The sequence below is a fragment of the Biomphalaria glabrata genome, chromosome 3 (assembly GCF_947242115.1).
Source record: "Biomphalaria glabrata chromosome 3, xgBioGlab47.1, whole genome shotgun sequence".
Taxonomy (NCBI): domain Eukaryota; kingdom Metazoa; phylum Mollusca; class Gastropoda; family Planorbidae; genus Biomphalaria; species Biomphalaria glabrata.
Genome location: NC_074713.1, coordinates 54394194 through 54415391, shown reverse-complemented (window position 1 = coordinate 54415391; position 21198 = coordinate 54394194). Strand labels below are relative to the sequence as shown.

Genomic DNA, 21198 nt, shown 5'->3' with positions numbered 1-21198 from the left:
TTTGTGTAGTCTCTGTATTTAAACAATTTTTTGTTGCCATCTTTTTAGCAACTAAACTTAAAGTGCATGACCCTGTGATCTAATAAAAAGTATTTCTTGCTCTGTCATGTGAAGAAAAATGCAAACAATTATTTTCCCGTTCAAATAGTCATATTCCAAAAGTGTAGTCATATGAATATGGTACCTTATTCTTGTCTACTAAGCCTGGATAGCATGGCCTATCATTTAGTCTGACATTCTTGGTGCAGACAACAGTTACACTGATTCCCACATTTCTCATCTGAAGTTGATTTTAAATAGTCCGCTTTTTATTTGTAAGGATTATTCCATGATGTAGACACCATGTGATATTTTACAAGATCTGAACACATTTCTGCCTAGATGTATGCATGTCTAGATTGTTTATGTACATGATTGTATTGTAGGCATATCAACAATATGACCCTTGGATGTTTGTCTACTTAAAAGTTAAGATCATTTCACCTGGCAGCTATCTTTTAGTTGAGGTGCCCTCCTCCCCCCCCCCCCCCCCCCCCCCAAATACTTCCTTCAAATGGGTAGAAAGACTTAATGATGTCCTAAGAAAGGAAATGTATTGGGTTTTGAAAGGTCAAGGGTCAGGCAGAAAAAAAAACCTTTGTAGACAAAACTAAATCAGCAGTTTTTAAATATTGGGCTGGGCTGTTGAGCATATTTTGCATCTCTTCTGCTAACCATAGTCCAAATACTGGTATCTAATTAAACATGTGACTGGTTCATATTGGTTCTGTTTTCAACACTGCTTGTAAGAAGTCTTTTTTTAAAACAGGTCCAACATGAAACACTAGCTTGTAAGAAGTCCATGAATGGGTCCCATCTGTCAAAATTAAAAAAAAACTTTTTTTCTTATTATTATTAAAGGCAGTTTCCTGCCATTGACCAATACTGGTTCTGTTTTCAACACTGCTTGTAAGAAAGTCTTTTTTTAAAACAGGTCAAACATGAAACACTTGCTTTGTAAGAAGTCCATAAATGGGTCCCATCTGTCAAAATTTAACTTTTTTCTTCTTCTTAAAGGCAAGTTTCCTTTGATTCATCAGATGGATGTATTCTGATATGTGTCTTGATAGTCTGTAATAATCAAGGCTTAGTTGACTCAATTTTGTTTCAAGGAGTCTGTCACAGTCCTAGCAAAACGACTGAAATGGCAATTATGTGTTGTAATTAAAAATGTATTATTGTCTCTTTAACTTAATGAACAGTGAAGGAATACTTTGAAAAGTTGATTGGTGAAATGTTTCAAATTTTAGTCGTCCATCTTAAGTTTTATAAAACTTAAAAGCCTGTCTACCATCTAACAAGAAACAGTTTTATTTCTATCAAGTGCGTAGGTTATCATCACTCTACATTTCTTCCTCCTAAGTCGCTAATGAGTAGCTATTGTTAACTTACTTTTTTACATTCATTAACTTGGTCACATTCTGTATAATACTTCAATTTAAATAAAATGATGTAAAATGGTCATTATTAGAGGTAATGGACAAAATAATAATTCTTATAAAATAACTACATTTGTTTGGGGGGCTATTATAACAGGCATGTTAAATGAACTAGAGAATGATTATTAAATCTAATTATTAGGGGCTAAGCTTGTTAGGACACCACCTTACTAGTCCCTACTAAATCTTGTACTGTGTGTTTTCTTTAAAAACTTCAGTCCCATAATGCATTGCTTCAAATTAAGATTTCTTTTTGGTTTATGGCTTCTAAGAAAGGCATTTTTGTTCTTTGTATAAAAAAATAGTATTTTGTATGTTCATTTTGTCAGAAAGAAATTAATCAAGAATTAAAGAAGAATTTGTTGAGTTTATTTTTTTTGTTTCCTGCTAGTCATGAGACTTCGTGAATCTACTTGTATATAGAGGTATGTATGTTTGTGTGTGCTCACAAAATGAAACTAACAATAGATCTGAGTGGAAAAAAAAACATTTATTTATCAATATCAAAAAATGCCAGTCCAGCTAAAGCCAGTTAATGGCTTGGAGGACTTGTAATATCAAGCAACTCCACTGACACTGAGAAACAAGGCACTGAATACCAAAACAGTAGTCAACAAAACATACATTTGTTCAACTTTTTAAGAATGTAACTTGAAGCTCAGGTCAGTCAGATCAAAACTTTCTCTTGGATAACACAATAAATAATCAGTTGCACTACAAATAGCTCAACGACTTTAACAGGATAATTTAATTGGATATAGATCAGGACACTACAATAAAAGGATTTTGACATGCTTAAAATGAGCTTTTAGATGACTTTAAATATTTTATTTTTAGTTACAGGGGAACATCAAAACATAATCTAGTAATTAGATATTAACAATTATGTCTTAATATCAGGATCACAAAGGTCCCCATGACAGCTTCTGAAAAATGTCAAATTTAGCAAGAATATTTGGCCATTTCATGAGATTCTCAGAGCTCACTAAGACCTTCCTGCAAGGAACAGAACCAGAGAAAAGCAGCAGCAGCAGCCAGAGAAAGTGATGGGAAGACAACATCAAATAATGGATGGGCCTGTCATTGAAAGAGACTCAACTCTTGGCACAAAGACACAGGGAGAGATGGTCAGAAGCAAAAGTGTTGTTAGTGACTTTCAGATCTCTGCAAGCCAAAGCTTCAAATTCTTAACAATATTGAAGTTGTGTAGAGATCTGTGCAACTAAACTACGCTGTAGAAATGAAAGAGTTGGTGATAGTCACAGACATGTCTCTCATGCAACACTCTGGGTCTTGAAGTTCTAGACCTTGAGACACTAACTCTACAACAGACAAGTTACCTAAAGAACATAACAAGGACATAACACTAACAAGTTGGAGAAGCCAAATAGTTTAGAATGAAGGAAGCTTGAAAAGATAATGACTTTGTAGAATCCTATACAATGAGAGACCGTAACTAACTTTCTTAAGCTTCTAAATTTTTACTAATCTTATAAATAGAGCAGAACTGTGCCTACTTTTACAAAAAAAATGTTCATTGTAAAAACAAAAAGTAATCATTAATAAGTAATATCAAGTATCTTTTGTTCCAGCTGTTTCATTAAAGATTCTTTAAAAAAAAAAATGTCAAAAGTAATATGTCGCTTTTTTTAAAGATGTTAAACGCATTCAGGTGGTCTTCCCCTTCATACATAGACGGTTATCACACTTTTATAGCACTCATATCCCACTTTGCATGATACACTTCATAAATAATACATTAATATTTCACTGAAATAATGATACTCTGATGGAGTATTCTAATTTGTTAGGGCCTGCACAAAATAAAAGCCTGATTCTGGTCTAGATGCACTTTAAACTAGCAACAGAGGACACATGTAAAAAAAATAAAACAGGATGTCGGCAGTGCTATGTGCTTGATAGAGAAGTTGAAACAAAACTGTGTGGACGCCTGTAACAGTTAGTAATTATACATTGAGCTAATAAAACATAAAGACAGAAGATCCTCGATGTCTGTCTCACAGTGAGTTCAGGATGTCACTGGCTTGGCTGCATGTCAGACCAGTGCCATCTGGTTCCAGGTTGACTTTCTTGACAACACCTTGATCAACTAAAAGGGCGTATCTATAAAAAAAAAAATACAGATAAACAGAATATAACTTTCTTTTCGTTTTGAAAATAATGTATGCACAAGATAAAAATAATTTGGCACCTGCCTAATAATAGATGTGTCAGAGGCGCGGTGACTGAGTGATTAAGTGCCTGGCTTCTGAACAGAGGGGTCTAGGGTTCAAGTCTCAGTGAAGACTAAGGATTTTTAGGATGCTTGTAGAAACAGGTGAGCTTAACATCATCTGCCCTATTGCAAGGTCTGAAACTTTTTTTTTTACTTTCATCAATGTGCAAGGGTTGCAATTGATTACTTTAAAAAGAATGCTAAAAAAAAATAATTTTAACTACCAGTATGTAAATAATAATTAGCTGTATGCAAACTCATTGCAAGCAAGCAAACTATCAGGTTATGTTCAAGGATTTAAAAATTTGAAATGTACTTAATATGAAAGGTGCAAAGAAATGTGCAATTTGAACATTAACTTTTTAAAATAGAATGTAAGAATGGCCTATTTCCATAGCAAGGGTACAGATAAAACATTAAGTATAACAAGTTTCACGAGATCATCGTTCTATAATGGAGATATACATCAAGACAAAGTAATTACCTCTTGTTGCGAACATTGCCAAGTACTGCAGTTAAGTCCAAAGTCACATCTAAAGCCTACAAAAGAAACAGCACAGACAATTACTATGAAAGAACTGTCTAGTAGATATTGGACTCATATTGTTAATAGTGCATTTTCAAAACTAATGAAGCAAACTCTATAATAATTGATAAAAACTCCAACCTTTGCAAACTCAGCACATGTGTCGGCCAAAAAGCGAATCTGCAAATAGAGATAAACAATTGCTACTTCAAATTCAAATCATGAAATAAGGAAAAATGTAAGAGATTTTAATAATTTATTTTCAAACTAATTAGACTGTCATAAATAGATGAATAGAAATAATATGGAGCTCAAAAACCTATTCCTGTGGACCAACTGATGCAAATGTAAAATTCTTTTAATCAACACTATGCCATTTTTTTTTATTGATCATATTTGACATGAATATTATCTTGCTATTTTCTCTGCATGAAGATAAATTGTATCTAAGTCAAGTCTAACAAGTGAAATTATTATTATTTTTTTTGTAAAACAAAAGTTTTCTCCTAATTGACGATACCATCATTGATTTGAACTCATTAAATGAAATTAATATTTGATTTCATAAACTTTTCTTTGTCTTATTTAGAAAGAGCAGGCAGTCCCCTTTGATTCTTTACCAAATATGAAATCTTGTTGTAACATGGAAAATAATTACGGATAGAAAGAGTTAGAGACAACCATGCCAAGAGACAACTCTTCCTGGATTCTGAGCATTGAAACATTATCTCCCTTGTTATAAAGTAATTCAAGAGCTTTATTAGCTTGTCTTCTTTCGGTGTTGGTAATTGAACACATTTCACCAGCCTCTAGCTTGACAAGCAAAAAATTAAATAAAAACAAAAAACTTAAGGTTTTATCAAGTACTTAATTAAACAACATTAGAACCTCATTAAAAAGTAGTCTCCCTTGTGCATTATCTGCTACTTGGTTCTCTTGAACATTAACTGACTAGTCTCCCTTGTGGGTGGTTCAAAAGACTAGGCAGAGCATTAAATCAATACAGAAGGCGACCAATCAATTTTTCAGAGGTATTACGGCAGATAAGCTCCAATGAGTGGTTCACTAATGAAATACTGGCGAGGAATATTAAAAAATCAATATAAAAAGAGATCCAATGAAAGCTACAAAGAAATGGTATGAAGCATCAACTGGTCACACTGCTGAGGTACATATGCTTCTTCTTCGTTCTCATTGTTATGTTGGAGCGTTCAGATGACTGGACCAATATATGAGATGAAACTGCGCAGTGGTTTCCAAATCAGGGAGCTCTCCATATAGTTTTCTTTCTATTGGGGGTGTTTTGGGGCCTGTGTCATATACAGGCCTCTTGGTAAAGAGAGCAGTTTTGGAGGACGTGGTCGGCATTCTCCACATGGGCAGATTTCACTGGTTCCAATTTTGAGCTTCCGGTACATGTGTTATATGCTTCTTGACAATGTTAAATTTAACAGTGCTGTAGAGACTAGTCTGTTTTCAAATAAAAATATTACGGTTGAATCATTTAGATATTTAGTTCAGTTAGATGAGTTACAACAAATGTCATCTACTTCCAATTATTGAGAGTACCGGTAATAGTTATAAAAAAAAAAAAAAAAAAAAAAAAAAAAAAAAGCAACAAACTCTTTAATGCAATACTTATCTTATTCAGGGTAATGTAACTTATTAGGTGTTATAAACAAAAGCTAATAATACCCCAAGTGAAATATATATATTTGTTAAATGAAACACACTACTGCTAGGGTTTATTAGAAATATTTTTTTTCCCAAATCAAATGCTTAAGTATCCCAGGATTTCATATTAAAAAGTAAAAAAAGTAATGCTCCCTTTTCAGACCTTGTGATCTTTGGGGCAGATGATGTAAAGGTCATCTGTTTCTGTGGCCCATGGTTAATGAGGGTGTCATGGCCAACTGCCTTTACTTTTCCCCAACTAATGTTAGGTACCCAGTAGAGGTGGGTAGACTAAAAAATCCCAGTCTTCACCAGGATTCAAACCCAGGACCTTCAGGTTTGGAAGCCAAGTGCTTTACCACTCAGCCACCAAGCCTCCATTATATATTACTTAACTTTATTAATACGGTATTAAAAAAAAGGGACCTCTGATCAGGATTCCTTAATTTAAAAAAACAACAACTAAAACTAAAATAACCCTTAAAAAAAAAAAGATCTGTTAGGTTTACTATAACAACATAACCACATTTAACAAGAGCAACACTGTTGCATAAACAAATCATGCACAACCCTTTCAAAGAAATGGCTGTAAATTGTAATAAAGAATAAAACAGCTTGTCTCTTAACTCTTTCTCTCCGTAATTATTTACCACATTCTAGTGGGATCAACGTTGGTATCTTCAGTTAGGAGAGAAAGAGTTAAGTATTTTATGAAATTGAACTTATTTAAAAACATACCTTGCCGTTAGGATCCAGTGATCGACCCCATGCAGCCATGACAAAGGGATCATTCACTGACACACACACAACCTCTTTCACCCCTTTGGCTTTCAAGGAATCCACAGCAGACACGAAACCAGGCGCATGGTCCTGAAGAGAAGAATGGCAATAGAAAAAAAACAACAACAAGATAATACAAAGCAACCAAAACAACTTGAAGCTAATCTGCTAGTACAATGTCATCTTATTTAATACTCAAAACTCGAAGGTCACGATAAGCCAGTATAACAACACAAGATAAATAGATGCATTGTGGGTAGTAAGAATGTGGTATCAAAGGTTGCTTGTACTACGGCCTTGATAAAAAAAAACAAACAAAACAAATGACAGTTAACATGGAGAATTATTATACAACTCCTACAGGTCAAGGATACGGTGGGTTAAGCAAAGGACAGAAAGTTCATCCCATTTGAATCAAAACCTTTCTTAAATCTCCCATATTTGTACAATATGAAAGCAAGTTATCAGGTTAACGATGATAGAGATACCAATAGGTGCAGAGCAAGAAGTGGGATAGAAAATTGTACGCTAGCATGGCTTTCACAAGTTTCCTTCAAGGCATACATGGTCCTAATACACATTAAAAAATTTTAATTGTTTATGTTTATTTATATAATGAGCTCAAACTGTTTTAACCAGAATCGGCAAAAAATTTGCATGTATGAAAGATCTGTTTAGGTCTGTGCTTTCCAAACTTTTTCCTCAATGGGACCCTTCACACATGCTGAGTTTTTAGCAGAACACTTTGCTTATTTTTTTAGAGAGGTTAATTCATGTGGAGGCCTACTGGTTAATTATTCCAAAAGTTCCTGGAACACTATTTAGGCCTTTTAGTGTTCCGCGGGACACAGTTTGGGAAACACTGGTCAAGGTCAATGATCTATAAATGAAATTTATTAAGATATTTTAGATAAATGATTCTGTAGCGGCAGCCCTGCAGTTGAATGTTTCTGCAAACAATGGCTTGACAGCACAGCCTTGTTTTATTGAATAAAATATGGCCAGATTGCAATAAGAACAGTCAAGGTTTTTTACCCAGCTATCTGATAAGCGAAATATGCTTTATGGAGTACAATGTACTATGGGACTACTTTTATCCCAGACTAGTATGTTTAGTCTGGGACATACAAAATAGGAAGCGTGGTCGAGAGGCCAAGTACGCTTGAACTTGGCTTGGCTACCTAGAAGGGGGCTTGAGGTTCGACATCTGACTCAGGCAGAGTTGTGTTTACTGAGCAGCACGGAAAACCAACTCCTAGATACCCCCTCCCCCCCCCACTGGTCCACAAATGAGATTGGACCAAAAGCGCTCTGAGTATGCTATGAGCATGAAAGTAGCGCTATAATAATAATAATAATACAAAATATAGCAAGTATTAACAATACATTTTTTAAAATACAAACACACACAAAAAAAAACAACACTATACAATGTCTTACAGTTATACCTCTGTACCAACCAACAGTTGACTGTATTTAAGTATTAGAATATACAAAGTAACGATTGGAGACATAACTTTATTTCCAAATAATTTACAATTTAGTGTACAGAGGAATTATTACTATGTCCACAGAAAGTAATAGGTTATTTTTTTTTTACCGTACATGTTGATAATTCTGAGCCTACAGCTCTTTACCTTTACCTATCCCTTAGTCTGTTGGACCGTTGGGGCACCAGGCATGATTTGTCGACCGTCTTTCTCCATTCCTCCCTTTTTTTTCCTTGTTTAGAACCTCTCTCCATGGCAGGCCCGACCATTCTTTAATATTGTCCTCCCATCGCTTTTTCTGTCTGCCTCTTCTTCTTTTCCCTGAAGGAAGGTCTTTGCGAGCCCCGTAGATCTTGTAATGTGGCCAAAGGTTTTAAGCTTTCGTCTTTTTACAATAGTTAGCAGGACGTCATGGGCTCCGATCGCTACAGTAACCCTGTCTCTGATTTCTTGGTTTGTGATGCGGTCTTTGAATGTGATGCCTAGGATCCTTCTGTAGCATACAGCTCATAACAGAATAAATAAACATGTACAGAAAACTTTCTAGCGCACATATTGCCCAATCAAGAATGCTACATCTTTGTCTCTGAGACACCCAAGAAACAAAGTTACCTTTTAGCCCAACCCACTTAAAGTAGATCAGAGTTCAATCTCTTGACCAAAGTGACAAAAATTCCACACAGCCAATAGGCCATATAACTCCTATGGCAATGTTAGTTGATACAGTTCTATATATGGAAAGTCTAACTGTTGACTTATACCACGCTAAGTGTAATACTCAATGAGACAACTATGAAGGATACTTTTCTGTAGACACATTTAAATAGGTCCAGAATGCCTTTTTGTGTGCACTAATTCAATCTGACGTCACTCAGATAATTTACAATAACGTTTATAATTCAGTTTCACTAAAACCAGATTTCAGAAGACATAAGATGGGTAAAATTGGAATAGTATTACGAAAACTATTATACGCTATCATTATTATCAACACATTCTTCATTGTTTCCTAAAATGGTGAAAATCTGTGAAATTTTCTGTTCAATAACATTCTAGAAAATTAATTGGTTCATAAATACCAGCACAAATTTCATATATATATATATGAATGGTGAATGAGGTCCATTAAGCCATAAAGGATATGAAATTTATTTTTTTTCTCAAAGAAAATGAGAAATTCAATTTTGACTCCCCCCAAGTGATTGGTTTTGTCAGATACCATACTGTTACGATCTCTTCCTAATCAGGCCTTCTCTAAACACTGCTAAACACACACCACATCAACACAACAAGAACTTGACAACAAGGCTCCAAATAATCTGGTACTTTAATAAGGGTCCAGTAAAACAGCCAATATGACACAATTGGTAACACATCAACAACTAAAATGTTACATTGTACATCACCGTACACAACTCTACTGTCTCTATCTCTTCCTGGACTTGTACATAACACTTGAGGACTCAACCAGGGCCGACTTCATGGCCAGACTAACAGTCCTGGTCTCCTCCTTCTCCGGTCTTGAACTGCCGCTTTCCTACACACTGTCTCTCTGGTCTGCGCAGGCTTGTGATCAGATGACCATAACACGGGTGCTATTCACGTGCAAAGTTCATGCCAGTATTGTCCTTTGCCTTTCAATATAGCACGCTAAACTGTATTACCGGCCTGTGTCACTTATGTCAGCTGATCACACACAGTTAACCCTTTTGCATCGCGAATAGGGTTATAACAATACTATCAATAACTTACCTTGGTGCAAGTAGGAGTGAATGCCCCTGGCACACCAAAAATGACAACTTTGCCTTGATTGAAACTTGAAGTGTTGACTTTTTTGTCAGGAGCTCCCTCGTAGAGGTCTACACTGGGCAGTTTGTCTCCAGCCTTACGGAATGATAAACAATTTCAAGGCTTATTTTAAAATACAGGAATGACTAATCAAATTGTGACTAAAAGTGGTCTATGCTACTCCAGCAACACAAAATACATATAAACTTTCTTACATGGTATAACATGTAATGAACATAACCAAAAAAAAAAACAAAAAAACAAGGTTACAAAGAGAGTTTGTGTTGCCATACAAACTCAAAATCAGCCCCCGAAGTGGTCCACCCAGGCAGGTAAAAAGGCAGGTTTCAATATTTTCAGAAAGAATATCAGAATGAAATTCTACCAAAGGCAAATGACAGAGAAATGGAGAAAGAAGGTTTACAGATCTTGTGAGGTGCCCCAATGGTCCAGCAGACCAAAGGATAGATGAAAGTGAAGTTAGATGTGAACCTGGCCTAACTGATGTCTTATTATGAATATCTAATTGATCTAATTGTTTAGTAAAGGATAAATCTCTTATTCAAATTCTCAAGAAAAAAAAACATTTCTGTAAAAATATTTTTCCTATAGTTATGTGTTTAATAGCCATAGGAGGCCCCTGTAGTTTACGTGATAATATGAAAAACTACTTATTAATTGTTGATTTAAATTATGTTCCACTTATATATGCATATTAAATAGATTTGTTCTCTTTGAAAAAAATAGTAACCATTTTTTTGTAAATGCAGTAGTTAGTATGACAGAACTTACATACCGGTAACTTAACAATAAATTTGTAAAAACAAAAAAATTTTTTTGACAAAAAATCTAAAACCGTTTGCATAAAAGTGTTAAAAATATGGTAAATAGACATCTCCCTTACTAAAGAGCCTTCTGTGTTTGTTACTATTAATAGTGAATAGTTGTAAAAATGGTGTATTTCAATGAAAAAATCTGCTTGCATAGTTGATTTAAAAAATTAAAATTTTCACTTTCAGAAAAGAAAAAAGGAGCCGTTGCATCAGAACTTTAAAAGGTCTAAAATATCATGGTCGGATTTTCAATATCTTTTCTAGTTTACAAGATCTAAACGGGACGGACTGACATTCCACACAAAACTAATAGCGTCTTTTCCCCTTTCGGGGGCCACTAAATAAATAGATGTCAAACTAGAGTAAATAGAGTAAAGATCGTATCGCGGAGAGAGTCACCTCGCGGACAGCTCACTATATTTTCCTTCATATCTCCATTATTTTAACTGTCTTTGCTAGTCTATTACATTTGTTGTGCACATGCTCCATTTCTTTACTGTTCTGACACATTTGGTTTAATTTTTTCTTTGATATCTGAATCTGAGTTCAACTTGACTTCAAAGTGAACAGGTATGGAAATTTCCATGGGGGGGGGGGGGGGGGGGGGGGGGGGGGGGGGGGGGGGGAGATGAGAGGAAAGTAGGTCAAGGCATAAGACTATTTTCAATCCTCTTATGGCATCAACCAATAGAAACTGATATATTTGGCTTATGGCAGGAAAACACATGTTTTCTCAGTCTAAGCAATGCATAGAGTCAAACTAAAATAAATAAGGGTGTCCGCGCCCATGGACGTTTTTCAGAAAATAAGAGATCGAGGACACTGTTATAATACTCTTAAATGTCTTTAAAAATGTTACAGGTTTTTTTTTTGTTCATACAATAATGTAAAATAGAATTTAATTATAATAAACCAGCAAACTTTCAGCCAAGTGGTACAACTATGGAAATGGAAGGGGGGAGGGGTGTGAAACAGTCCATGTGAAAAAGCTGGGAAGTGGGTCATTCTCCTGACTGGAGGGGAGGGGCTCTTTTAGTCTATCTCCCTTTCCATTCAATGTAACAGAAGAGACTGTCACTGTGACATAATGGGGAACTAACTATTTTTGATTACTTGTATAGTTAGGAGTGATTCCCCTTATGTAGTTTATAAAAGGCCTTGCAAACTGTGCTTAGTTGCCACTTGCTCCTGAGTTACCAGCTTGACCACTTGACCTGTGTTGTGAATAGTATTTTTTTCTGTTAGTGGTCGTGTGTCATGGGGTACTCAGAGAAGTGTGCCCTGCTCTGTTACAAATGAAATGAGGTTGCTTGTAAGAGTACCCCATATTACATATTAATGGGGTTTGATTCTAAAAGAGCACCCCACTCAATATAACAAAATTTTGATCAATTAATTTACCTATCAGCAGGTATAGCTAAAAATATTCAATTAGAATTATAGCTAGACTTAGATATTTTAGATCAACAGATCAGAGGGAAGGGATGGAAGGATGAGTCCACTAAAAGCTTGGCTGACCAGATAGGTAGGTAGGCGTACAACAGTTGTGACCTTGGTGCAGTTGATCTACATTTGGCTAACAAAGGAGAGGGTGTGGGAGGAGGGGGAAGAAAACTTGCTATCACCTACTAGCAGGGTGCAGGCCTTACTCCACAATGGACTGGACCCATTGGAGAACTGTAATCCTTTTCATGTGGAGCTGACACCTCCATGTTTAAATAGGCTAGCCCATGGACATAACTGTGAAGCTAGGAAAAACAATTTGCAGCACCATTATAATGTAGGGGGAAGGGGGGGGGGGATGAGACAGGACTGAAATAATGAGCCCAAGATGTGGAACTGCTCCAAAGCAAAACTTTCTCCCCCATGTCAAAATAGGCTTGACCATAGACATTGTTTTGCAGCTAGGGACAAAATAGCAGATGTAACATGGCTATTAATGTAATTAGGGGGAGGGGGTCTACAAAAATCATCTTAACATGAAGTTTCAGACTAGTTGGGGAAGGGAGATGGTGCAACTTGTGACATCCATAATAAATAGAGAAAGGCTGGAGTGAGTGTGGAAAAAAGTGACAATCTTTATCTTTTATAAAAGAAAACGGCTTAACAGAAAGAATTGTAAGATTATATTGATTTTTATTAAAAACTTTAAAAGTATTATATTAAAAAAAGAAGAAAGCATGCCAGTCTAGATCTAGATAAATATTATTAATATAGTCAATATAGATCTAGATCTATATTAGTATATAATAATATATTAATATTATAATATTAAATTTAATATATATAGATCATTAGATGCTGAATATTTATACAATGAATAATGATAATGAAAAGTCAAGTAGCTTATTAAATGTATCATTGTATCATAGTAGAGTAGTAGAGTCTATGTTAGACAAAACCAAAAGAGACTCAATACAATACTCAATGACAAATGACTTAAAAAATTTTACCAACAAACAAATTATCATTTCCAATGATTACCTTGACTGGCATATTTAAGCTACTGCTTGTCTGAATGAACCGATGAAGAAAAAGTCCACGGAGAGAAGGTTGAGCGACGACCGATCGAATAGCTAGCATCCTTCCTTCAGACTTTTATTTATAGTCACCAGGTAGACTATAGATCAAACTTTGTTGATTAGATTCTAAAGTCAACAATTCTCTAGAGGAGATTCTGCAATAAAACTTGGAACAAGTTTTCTGCAAAATTATTGCCAAACAGAAACATAGGCATTAATTTTACTTGATATAACGCAGTCAATATCTGGTTATCTGAAAAAAATGCGATTAAATAAACTAAAATGGATTAATTTTGTCAAGAGAAATTAAAAGGGGTATCACCGATGAGATCTTATAATGTATACAACAGATCTAAAAAAAATAACAAAATTTATTTTTGTTGTTTTTACTTTGAACTTGTGGCAAACCGGCAATTTTATGAAAGGTCGTTATAATACTTTTCTAAACTCCCCTTCCAAATGAATAGTTGTTTAGCCTTGGTTTCAAAATGGCCGCCAAAGAAACAAAAAAAAATGCGATTAGACATGTCTGAATATAGAATAGAGTTACTAGAGTAGAGACTACTCACTACTAGAGACATTAGAGAGTCGAATCTAGTTCTAGAATTACTATGTACTAGAAATAGTAAAATACTAATAGTTATGTAATAATTTTAAAAACTATTTATCTCAGAGGAATATTAAAATATTTGTAAAATGTAATCTGCATTTTTGATTTTTTTCTGCGTATTCTTAAAATATAAATAAGAGAAACCTGATTTCAGATTTAGCGTTTCTAGTCTCGTAAACTAATACCCAAGGCTAAAGCCTAAGTCAAGTCTAAGTGACAAAGTCTAACTTACTAGAATAAGTCTGGAAATAGTAAATACTAAAAATAGTAATGTAATAGTTAAATAGTAATTAAGACGTAATACTACCCTAATTATAATATTTATAATAGCATAGATTGATAGATAATACTAATAGTATTATAATAATAGAATTGGTCTAGCCCCAAACAAAAGAGTATGTAGAGTAAAACTCACTGTAGACTACACTGACTGTAGAGTAGAGTCAAATGACTTTCTTCTCTATTTGTTTGTTTTGTTAGCCTTAGTTCTAGACGATTTGTAATAATAATTTTATTAATAATTTTAATAGTACAATAATAATTATAATTGAATTTAGTAGATACTAGATCTAGAGACAAGAGTTTTAAATCTACTCTTTAAGACTCTTACTCAGGACTTTAATTAGATTAGATAGCTCTACAAATAATCTAGATATCTATAATTTGAGGATTGATATTGTCGTAGAGAATCTAGTCATATTTTTCAGAACCAAGACCAAGTAACCAAGTTTTGTTAAGATTTACTTTATTTAACTTGATCTAGAAGGTTAATGATGATAACTGATCTATATAAGTCTTTTCTTAAATCTAATCATTAGATCTAGATTCTGATAACATGATTAAGCATCATAATCATGTCACTTGAAGAATTAATCTCAATCACGAACAATGCTGTTAAATCTCTTGTAAGATCTAACACTAGCTCACCAAATAGATCAATTAATGGTGCTACAGATAAGCTTAATTTTCAAAGTGTTGGTAGTCCTTTTGACAGCCCAAGATCTGATACTTCTAGTTCAAACAAAATTGATTGCCGAACCAAAGCTGCGAAGACAGCATCTGATTTGAAAGTCGCTGACCCGAGCAAAAAAAGCACACAGTCACCTACACATTCAGAGTCAAAGTCAATAAATCCAGATGAACCAGAGTGTAGTCAACCAGAAGACATTACTGTGATAGAGATCATACCATTGGAAGAAATAAAACCAGAAGCGCATCAAAACAACAAAGATCTGAATACAAACTGTTCTGTAAGTGCAATTGTAACTGACATTAAAAAACGCCAGGATTTAGCATCCCCCAGAAGTACAATTAGTTGTAGAGATTCTATTAAATCAAAAAGATCACAAAAAAGTAGTAAATATAATGTGCAGTGTCATGTGAAAAAAGAGCATGTCTCAACAAATAGTTCTCCACGGCCAGCTCTAAGTGACGCAGACAAATCTATAGATAGGTTCAGTGTCAGTAGTGACCAACCAGAAATAATTGATGTTTATGAGAAGATTAAAACGACAACTTCAGAATTGTCTAGTACCAGTGGCAGTAGCGACCAACCAGAAATAATTGATGTTTATGAGAAGATTAAAACGACAACTTCAGAATTGTCTAGTACCAGTGGCAGCTTGAAACAGATGGCTGACAAAGAGGAGTCGAGAAATCTTCCAGCATCAGACGATTATTTTAGACAGTACCTTGTATCAGGAAAGGTTAGTGTCGCAATCAACATAGCATAACACAACATTACAGTAAGGTTTTTTAATTCTTCCCATTTACAGATAGACTAAAATGTTCAACACATATTTATGTTATTTCAGTTCTTTAGGTCGTTTTTTTTATATTCACAATAGATTTATGGCAGTGTTGCTAATAAATATGTTATTAAGCAGCCAGCATAACCAATAAAGATTTTGTTCTTATTTAGTCTGATTCAAAGAGTGCTGGTCTGAGACAAGGAAGAATGAAGAGCTCTCCAGTTGAAGGCTTTCAATGCAAGGTGAATGATGATGTCTACATCTCTCAGTTTGGTCTCACTGATAAACAAAGAGATTTAAAGCAGCAACTCGCAAAAAGGTTTGTGCATTGGCTGTTACCTTTCCAATCGTATTTGTTACACATCAAATCCGGTTAATCAGACCACTGGTTAATTGGACCAACTCCTTATTTGGATGAAATCCTAAAGTACCAAAAACGAATCCTTTTACAGTTAAATTATGTTCATCTGACCAGCCAGTTATTATAATTAAAATGATTTTGTCCCAATGCATTCTGATTAACTGGGTTCAAATGTTTTTTTTAGTATTTGATGAATTACAAATCTTATATCTTATTATCTTAGTCTAAATTATCAGTTTATTTAAATGAAAAACAAAGTAAAGTTATTGAAAAAATTAATTTGTAAGTTGCAGATGTTTCTTTAAGAAAAGATGATTCAATGTAAATTTTTAAACATGTTAGTAAATGATATGGAAATTGATAAAGAGACTACAATGAATTTCGTTTCTCTTTAACAAAACTCGACCATGGCAGTGCCAGAGAATAAATACTCATTCGTTTCTAACATAATAATTACCTTATATTGAGTTAATGTATAATTTTTTAAATCAAATATTTTTTTTCAGATGTGATAGCAAGAAGCCAGTAAAGAAATTTGTTCAGTCCAAAATAGTGCAAGCCAAAATCCTAACAGATGAGGAAACAGATCAGGAATCTTTCAAACCAGAGGCCCACACCATTCCACATTCGTCTTCCAATGTCGCCATCACTGCTGCAGCGGCAGCATCTGCTGCTGTTGCTGCTGCACAGCCCTTGTTGAAGGTTGGCAGATTTTATAAATGTTTATAAATCAGAATGATTGAAGAGCAAGAGATATTTTTTTGTATGACTTACCATATTTACCATATATCTTTTTATTTTTGTATGGGTTACCATATTTACCATATATCTTTTTATTATTGTATGGCTTACCATATTTACCATATATTTTAGTTTTTTTTTTCCTTGAGCAAATATGTCTCTACTTTTTATTATTTTTTAAAATTGTCTGCAGTCACTTTTTTTTTATTCTAACTAAATGGTGGTGGTTGATAGGTGCAGCACTTGGCAAGCCTCACTTCTGGTTAAGAGCCTTAACCTATTTATTTGTTTGTTGAACAGTTTGGGCACTTGACAAAACCTGCTGACTGTCTTTCTCCATTCCTCTCTGTCAATTGCAGTTGATAGAATCTCTTTCAATGACAGATCCGTCAATTCTTTTATGTTGTCTTCCCATTGCTTTCTCTCTCTCTGCCACTTCTTCTTGTGGTGCTTTTCCCTGAAGGAAGGTCTTTGCAAGCCCTGGGGACCTTTTGTTAAGACCATAGTGTTTTAGTTTGCATATTTATTACGGTAGTTACCAGGTCATTGTTGGATCCAATCACTGTATTAATCCTGTCTGTACTCTCTTTGTTTGTTATGCAGTCTTTTGTATGTGATGCCTAGTTCTGGTTAAGATAGGAATGGTTAATTAGGGATTTTAGGAAGGCATTCAATTAATCAATTATTCATCCAATTAATCCTAGTAAAGTGTTTACCACAGAACTAATGTACCTTTAGCTAGTCTGCATAGGACTCTGTATGTTATTAGATTATCTCCCTTCATTGACTTTGAACAATTAATGTTCTTACTATATCTGCTTTGTTCTATTTGTTTTCTGTTTCTTTTACAAGTCAAAAAAAGTGATAAAAGAAGTTCACTTACCTATATAACTTTTGATCATGTCTTATTCTCAGTTTAAGATCAATCTTGAGTGAACATTTGATCTTCGCTATGTAACTAGGAAAAGCTGATAAGATATCTTTTCTTATATAATATAGACGTGTTACTTCAAAAAAAGAAGATGATTACGTCCTACGCGTCATGCATTTAGTCATGCATATTAACCAATGACCTAAATTCTGCCAAGTCACTGGTTTTCCTGGCTAGCTCAGGCAACCCATTCCATGCTCTAATAGCACTAGGGAAGAAGGAGCATTTGTACAAATTTGTCCTAGCATATGAGATGAGGAATGTGCCTTTATCTTTGTGTCTTTCTGGGTATTTTATTAATTTTTGTTTTTGTATTTGAAGATTATGGTTCAGTGTTTTATGTATAATTGCTACTTTACTTTTGAGTCTTCTGTCCTGAAGGCTTTCTAAATTTAGTGATTTTACTAAAGGTGTTACTCTAGTCAAATGTGAATATTCGTTTGTTATGAATCTCACTGCTCTATTTTGTGTCTGTTCCAGTTTCTTAATGTTTTCTTGAGCCGAGGGGTGCAAACTGATAATGTCAGTGATATGTACCATTCTTCTCATTTTTTTTGGGACAATTTTCAGTCACACCCTAGTTACTGGATTCCCACAATGCTTTCATCATCTCAAGTAGTAACCTCTAGAAAACTATATGGAGAGCTACTGGATTTGGAAATCACTGCGCTGTTCATCTCATGTCTAGTCATCTGAATGGTCCAATGTAATAATGAAAACAAGGAGGAGTTTGCTGTTTAGCGTTATATAAACCTTGATGTAAGAAAGGCTGCCTGGTTGTGTGGTATGTGAACTGGACTGTCATTCTGATGTCTCGATGGTCCCAGGTTCATACCCTGCCCAGTGCCATCCCCTGTCGTTCTGATGTCTCGATGGTCCCAGGTTCATACCCTGCCCAGTGCCATCCCCTGTCGTTCTGATGTCTTGATGGTCCCAGGTTCATACCCTGCCCAGTGCCATCTCTGTTGTTCTGATGTCTCGATGGTCCCAGGTTCATACCCTGCCCAGTGCCATCTCTGTTGTTCTGATGTCTCGATGGTCCCAGGTTCATACCCTGCCCAGTGCCATCCCATGTTGTTCTGATGTCTCGATGGTCCCAGGTTCATACTCTGCCCAGTGCCATCCCCTGTCGTTCTGATGTCTCGGTGGTCCCAGGTTCATACCCTGCCCAGTGCCATCCCCTGTCGTTCTGATGTCTCGATGGTCCCAGGTTCATACCCTGCCCAGTGCCTTCCCCCTTCCCCTTGGACTAGGAAGTAGATTATCTTCAACTCTGAAGGAACAGCGGAAACATTTAAAACATTTTACAAACAAAAAAGACATGCAACTGAACTTTAAACTAAGCTAAACCATGCTTAATCTATTCATACTCCAGATGTAATAGCTATTCAATAAATGAATTAGATTCTAAGCCTTCATCTTGGCATTTTACTGAATGTCTTTGTATGTGTAAAACACAAAGAAAGAAAAGACTTAACAACTTTGAAGGTAGTAATGTATATATCTGTCTTAACTCTTAAACTGAAATTCTAATTTTAGATTCAGCATGAGCTGGAAACTAAAATTGGCCAGCTGTTGAGCCAGATTTCTGAACTTCAGGAAAAGAAGAGCGCTCGCGTTGGAGACAGACACCCTGATGAGTCAGGTGAGCGGATACAGTGGCTGGAGAAACAAATGGCTGAATTGAATGAAAGGAGGATGGAACACCTCGAAACTTTGCAACAGCAACAATTTCAAATGCAGGTAAGGTCAAGGTTATTCTACCCTCATACTATTAGTGACCTCGTTTCGTTCATGTTGATATTTCAGTCATACAATTTTTAATTCAAGGGGAAAAGGGTGGGGGTGGGAGCCAATAGTTGAAGGTCTGAGCTATATTATATTCTGTTACTAACCGGATATGACCAGCGGCCTGCGAGCCTTAGTTTTGGTATTTCTGATCTACTGGTTTGGATTTAGATCTATGTTAAACATGGAGAATGTTCCCTTCACATTTTAAAATTTTGCCACGAAAATAAAAGTAGAGTGTGAAAATGGGTTTTGGCATTCAGCCAACATATTTATATCAAATATAAAATACTGTGAAAGCGTGTTAACCCTATTGTTAAAAAGTGTTTTTTTAATAGAGATACAATTAGGTACATTTTATATATTTTTAGGGCCCTCCAGTAGTGATAGGGACATAAAACATATACTACGGTCTCCGCCATGATCTAAGGAACATTGATGCCAAGTTTCATCAAGATTGGTCAAATAGTTTAGATTTCTGTGGGACATACATACATACGCCTTACTTTCTGCTTTATATATTAGATATTGTTTGACATTCTTCAGATGTTCCATCAGATTTGAAGATAATTAGATCCTAGCCCAAACCTTCCCGGGATGATGTGGGCTGGTGCTCGAAAGGGTTCCAACCGGGGACTATCAAGACAGTCCAGAGCACATACCTTATGACCAGGAAGCCAGAAATTCTTTGGATTACAGCTGTACCAGCAAGTTAGCTAACGTCAAGACGTGTAAAAATCTTACCTCCGACCAATTTTAGATGTCAACTCCGAGTCATTCTGTTTTATCAAATTATAATATCATATTAATGACACTTTGTTCTAACAGTTCAATATCAGTTTTTGAGGAACAAAAACTGAAATGTGATTGAACTTTGAACTTTTTATTTTTTTTCAATCCAGGCTCAACTTTTGTCAATGACACGTTCTCGTAACAGAAGTCCAGGAAGCCATATTACCTTTTCTGGACACCCGACCACGAGCCATGTTCCACAGGTGAGCATCAAAGAGAGAGATCCAACTTTTGAGCATCGCACTGGAGCATCACAGCCTCCCCTCCCAGTTAACTCTGGTCTAGGTTACAGCAGACGCAGTCAGCCTTATTACAACCCTGAGACTATTAGCAAACATCAGAGCTATCTGAATGAAGTTCGAGAGCTGCAAGGCTCACACCTTGATACACCTGCACCGAGGGATAAAATACCCAAGCCAGCACCTTATACCTTACTACAAGAACCAAACAAAAGTGAGTAGTGAAATCTATTGGCAGCTTAATTTAAACTGTCATTTTTTTAGAAAGTTAAGAGAAATAATTATTTTATTTTTACAATAAAATAGTTTTAAGTGTGCAAGATAACAACACTGAACCATAATCTTCAAATACAAAAACGAAAAGTAATAAAATACTCAGACACAAAGATAAAGGTGCATTCCTCGCTCCATATTCTAGGACAAATTTATACAAATGCGTCTTCTTCCCTAATGCTATTAGAGCATGGAATGGGTTGCCTGAGCCAGCCAGGAAAATCAATAACTTGACAGAATTTAAGTCATTGGTTAACATGCATGACTAGATGCATGACATGTAGGATGTAATCATCTTTTTTTTTTGAAGTAAGGTCTGTATTATATAAGATAAGATAAGATAGAAATAGCAAAACACATGGCTACTTTATTTTGATACAATTTG

General features: G+C 35.2%; 2 protein-coding genes across 3 annotated transcripts in view; one reads left to right on the top strand and one right to left on the bottom strand.

The window, feature by feature from the left end:
* Positions 1-1949: 1949 nt before the first annotated feature.
* Positions 1950-13555, bottom strand: LOC106070789 (peroxiredoxin-5, mitochondrial-like). Its single transcript, XM_056022702.1, has 6 exons — positions 13290-13555; positions 9937-10068; positions 6653-6784; positions 4382-4420; positions 4199-4254; positions 1950-3602 (listed from the first exon to the last, which is right to left on the bottom strand). The coding sequence occupies exons 1-6, from the start codon at positions 13386-13388 to the stop codon at positions 3497-3499; spliced, it is 564 nt and encodes a 187-aa protein (XP_055878677.1). The 5' UTR covers positions 13389-13555; the 3' UTR covers positions 1950-3496.
* Positions 13556-13792: 237 nt separating this feature from the next.
* LOC106054504 (TALPID3 protein-like) overlaps positions 13793-21198 on the top strand; it is a 109131-nt gene continuing 101725 nt past the window's right edge. Inside the window, exons 1-6 of one of the 2 annotated variants that reach the window (XM_056022682.1) lie at positions 13793-14025; positions 14756-15643; positions 15859-16007; positions 16556-16751; positions 19261-19464; positions 20412-20754. In XM_056022682.1, coding sequence (XP_055878657.1) covers positions 14792-15643; positions 15859-16007; positions 16556-16751; positions 19261-19464; positions 20412-20754 — 1744 coding nt within the window. In that variant the 5' untranslated portion in view covers positions 13793-14025; positions 14756-14791. The remainder of the gene's footprint in view (positions 14026-14755; positions 15644-15858; positions 16008-16555; positions 16752-19260; positions 19465-20411; positions 20755-21198) is intronic. The other variant, XM_056022684.1, reaches the window with a different exon arrangement.

Bases quoted from the DNA above. Each gene is read 5' to 3' on its own strand.
- LOC106070789 (XM_056022702.1), bottom strand. From the start codon at position 13,388: ATGCTAGCTATTCGATCGGTCGTCGCTCAACCTTCTCTCCGTGGACTT. The intron at 10,069-13,289 runs GTAATCATTGGA...TCATTCCGTAAG, and splicing joins GCTTAAATATGCCAGTCAAG to GCTGGAGACAAACTGCCCAG. The intron at 6,785-9,936 runs GTAAGTTATTGA...TCTTCTCTTCAG, and splicing joins TCACTCCTACTTGCACCAAG to GACCATGCGCCTGGTTTCGT.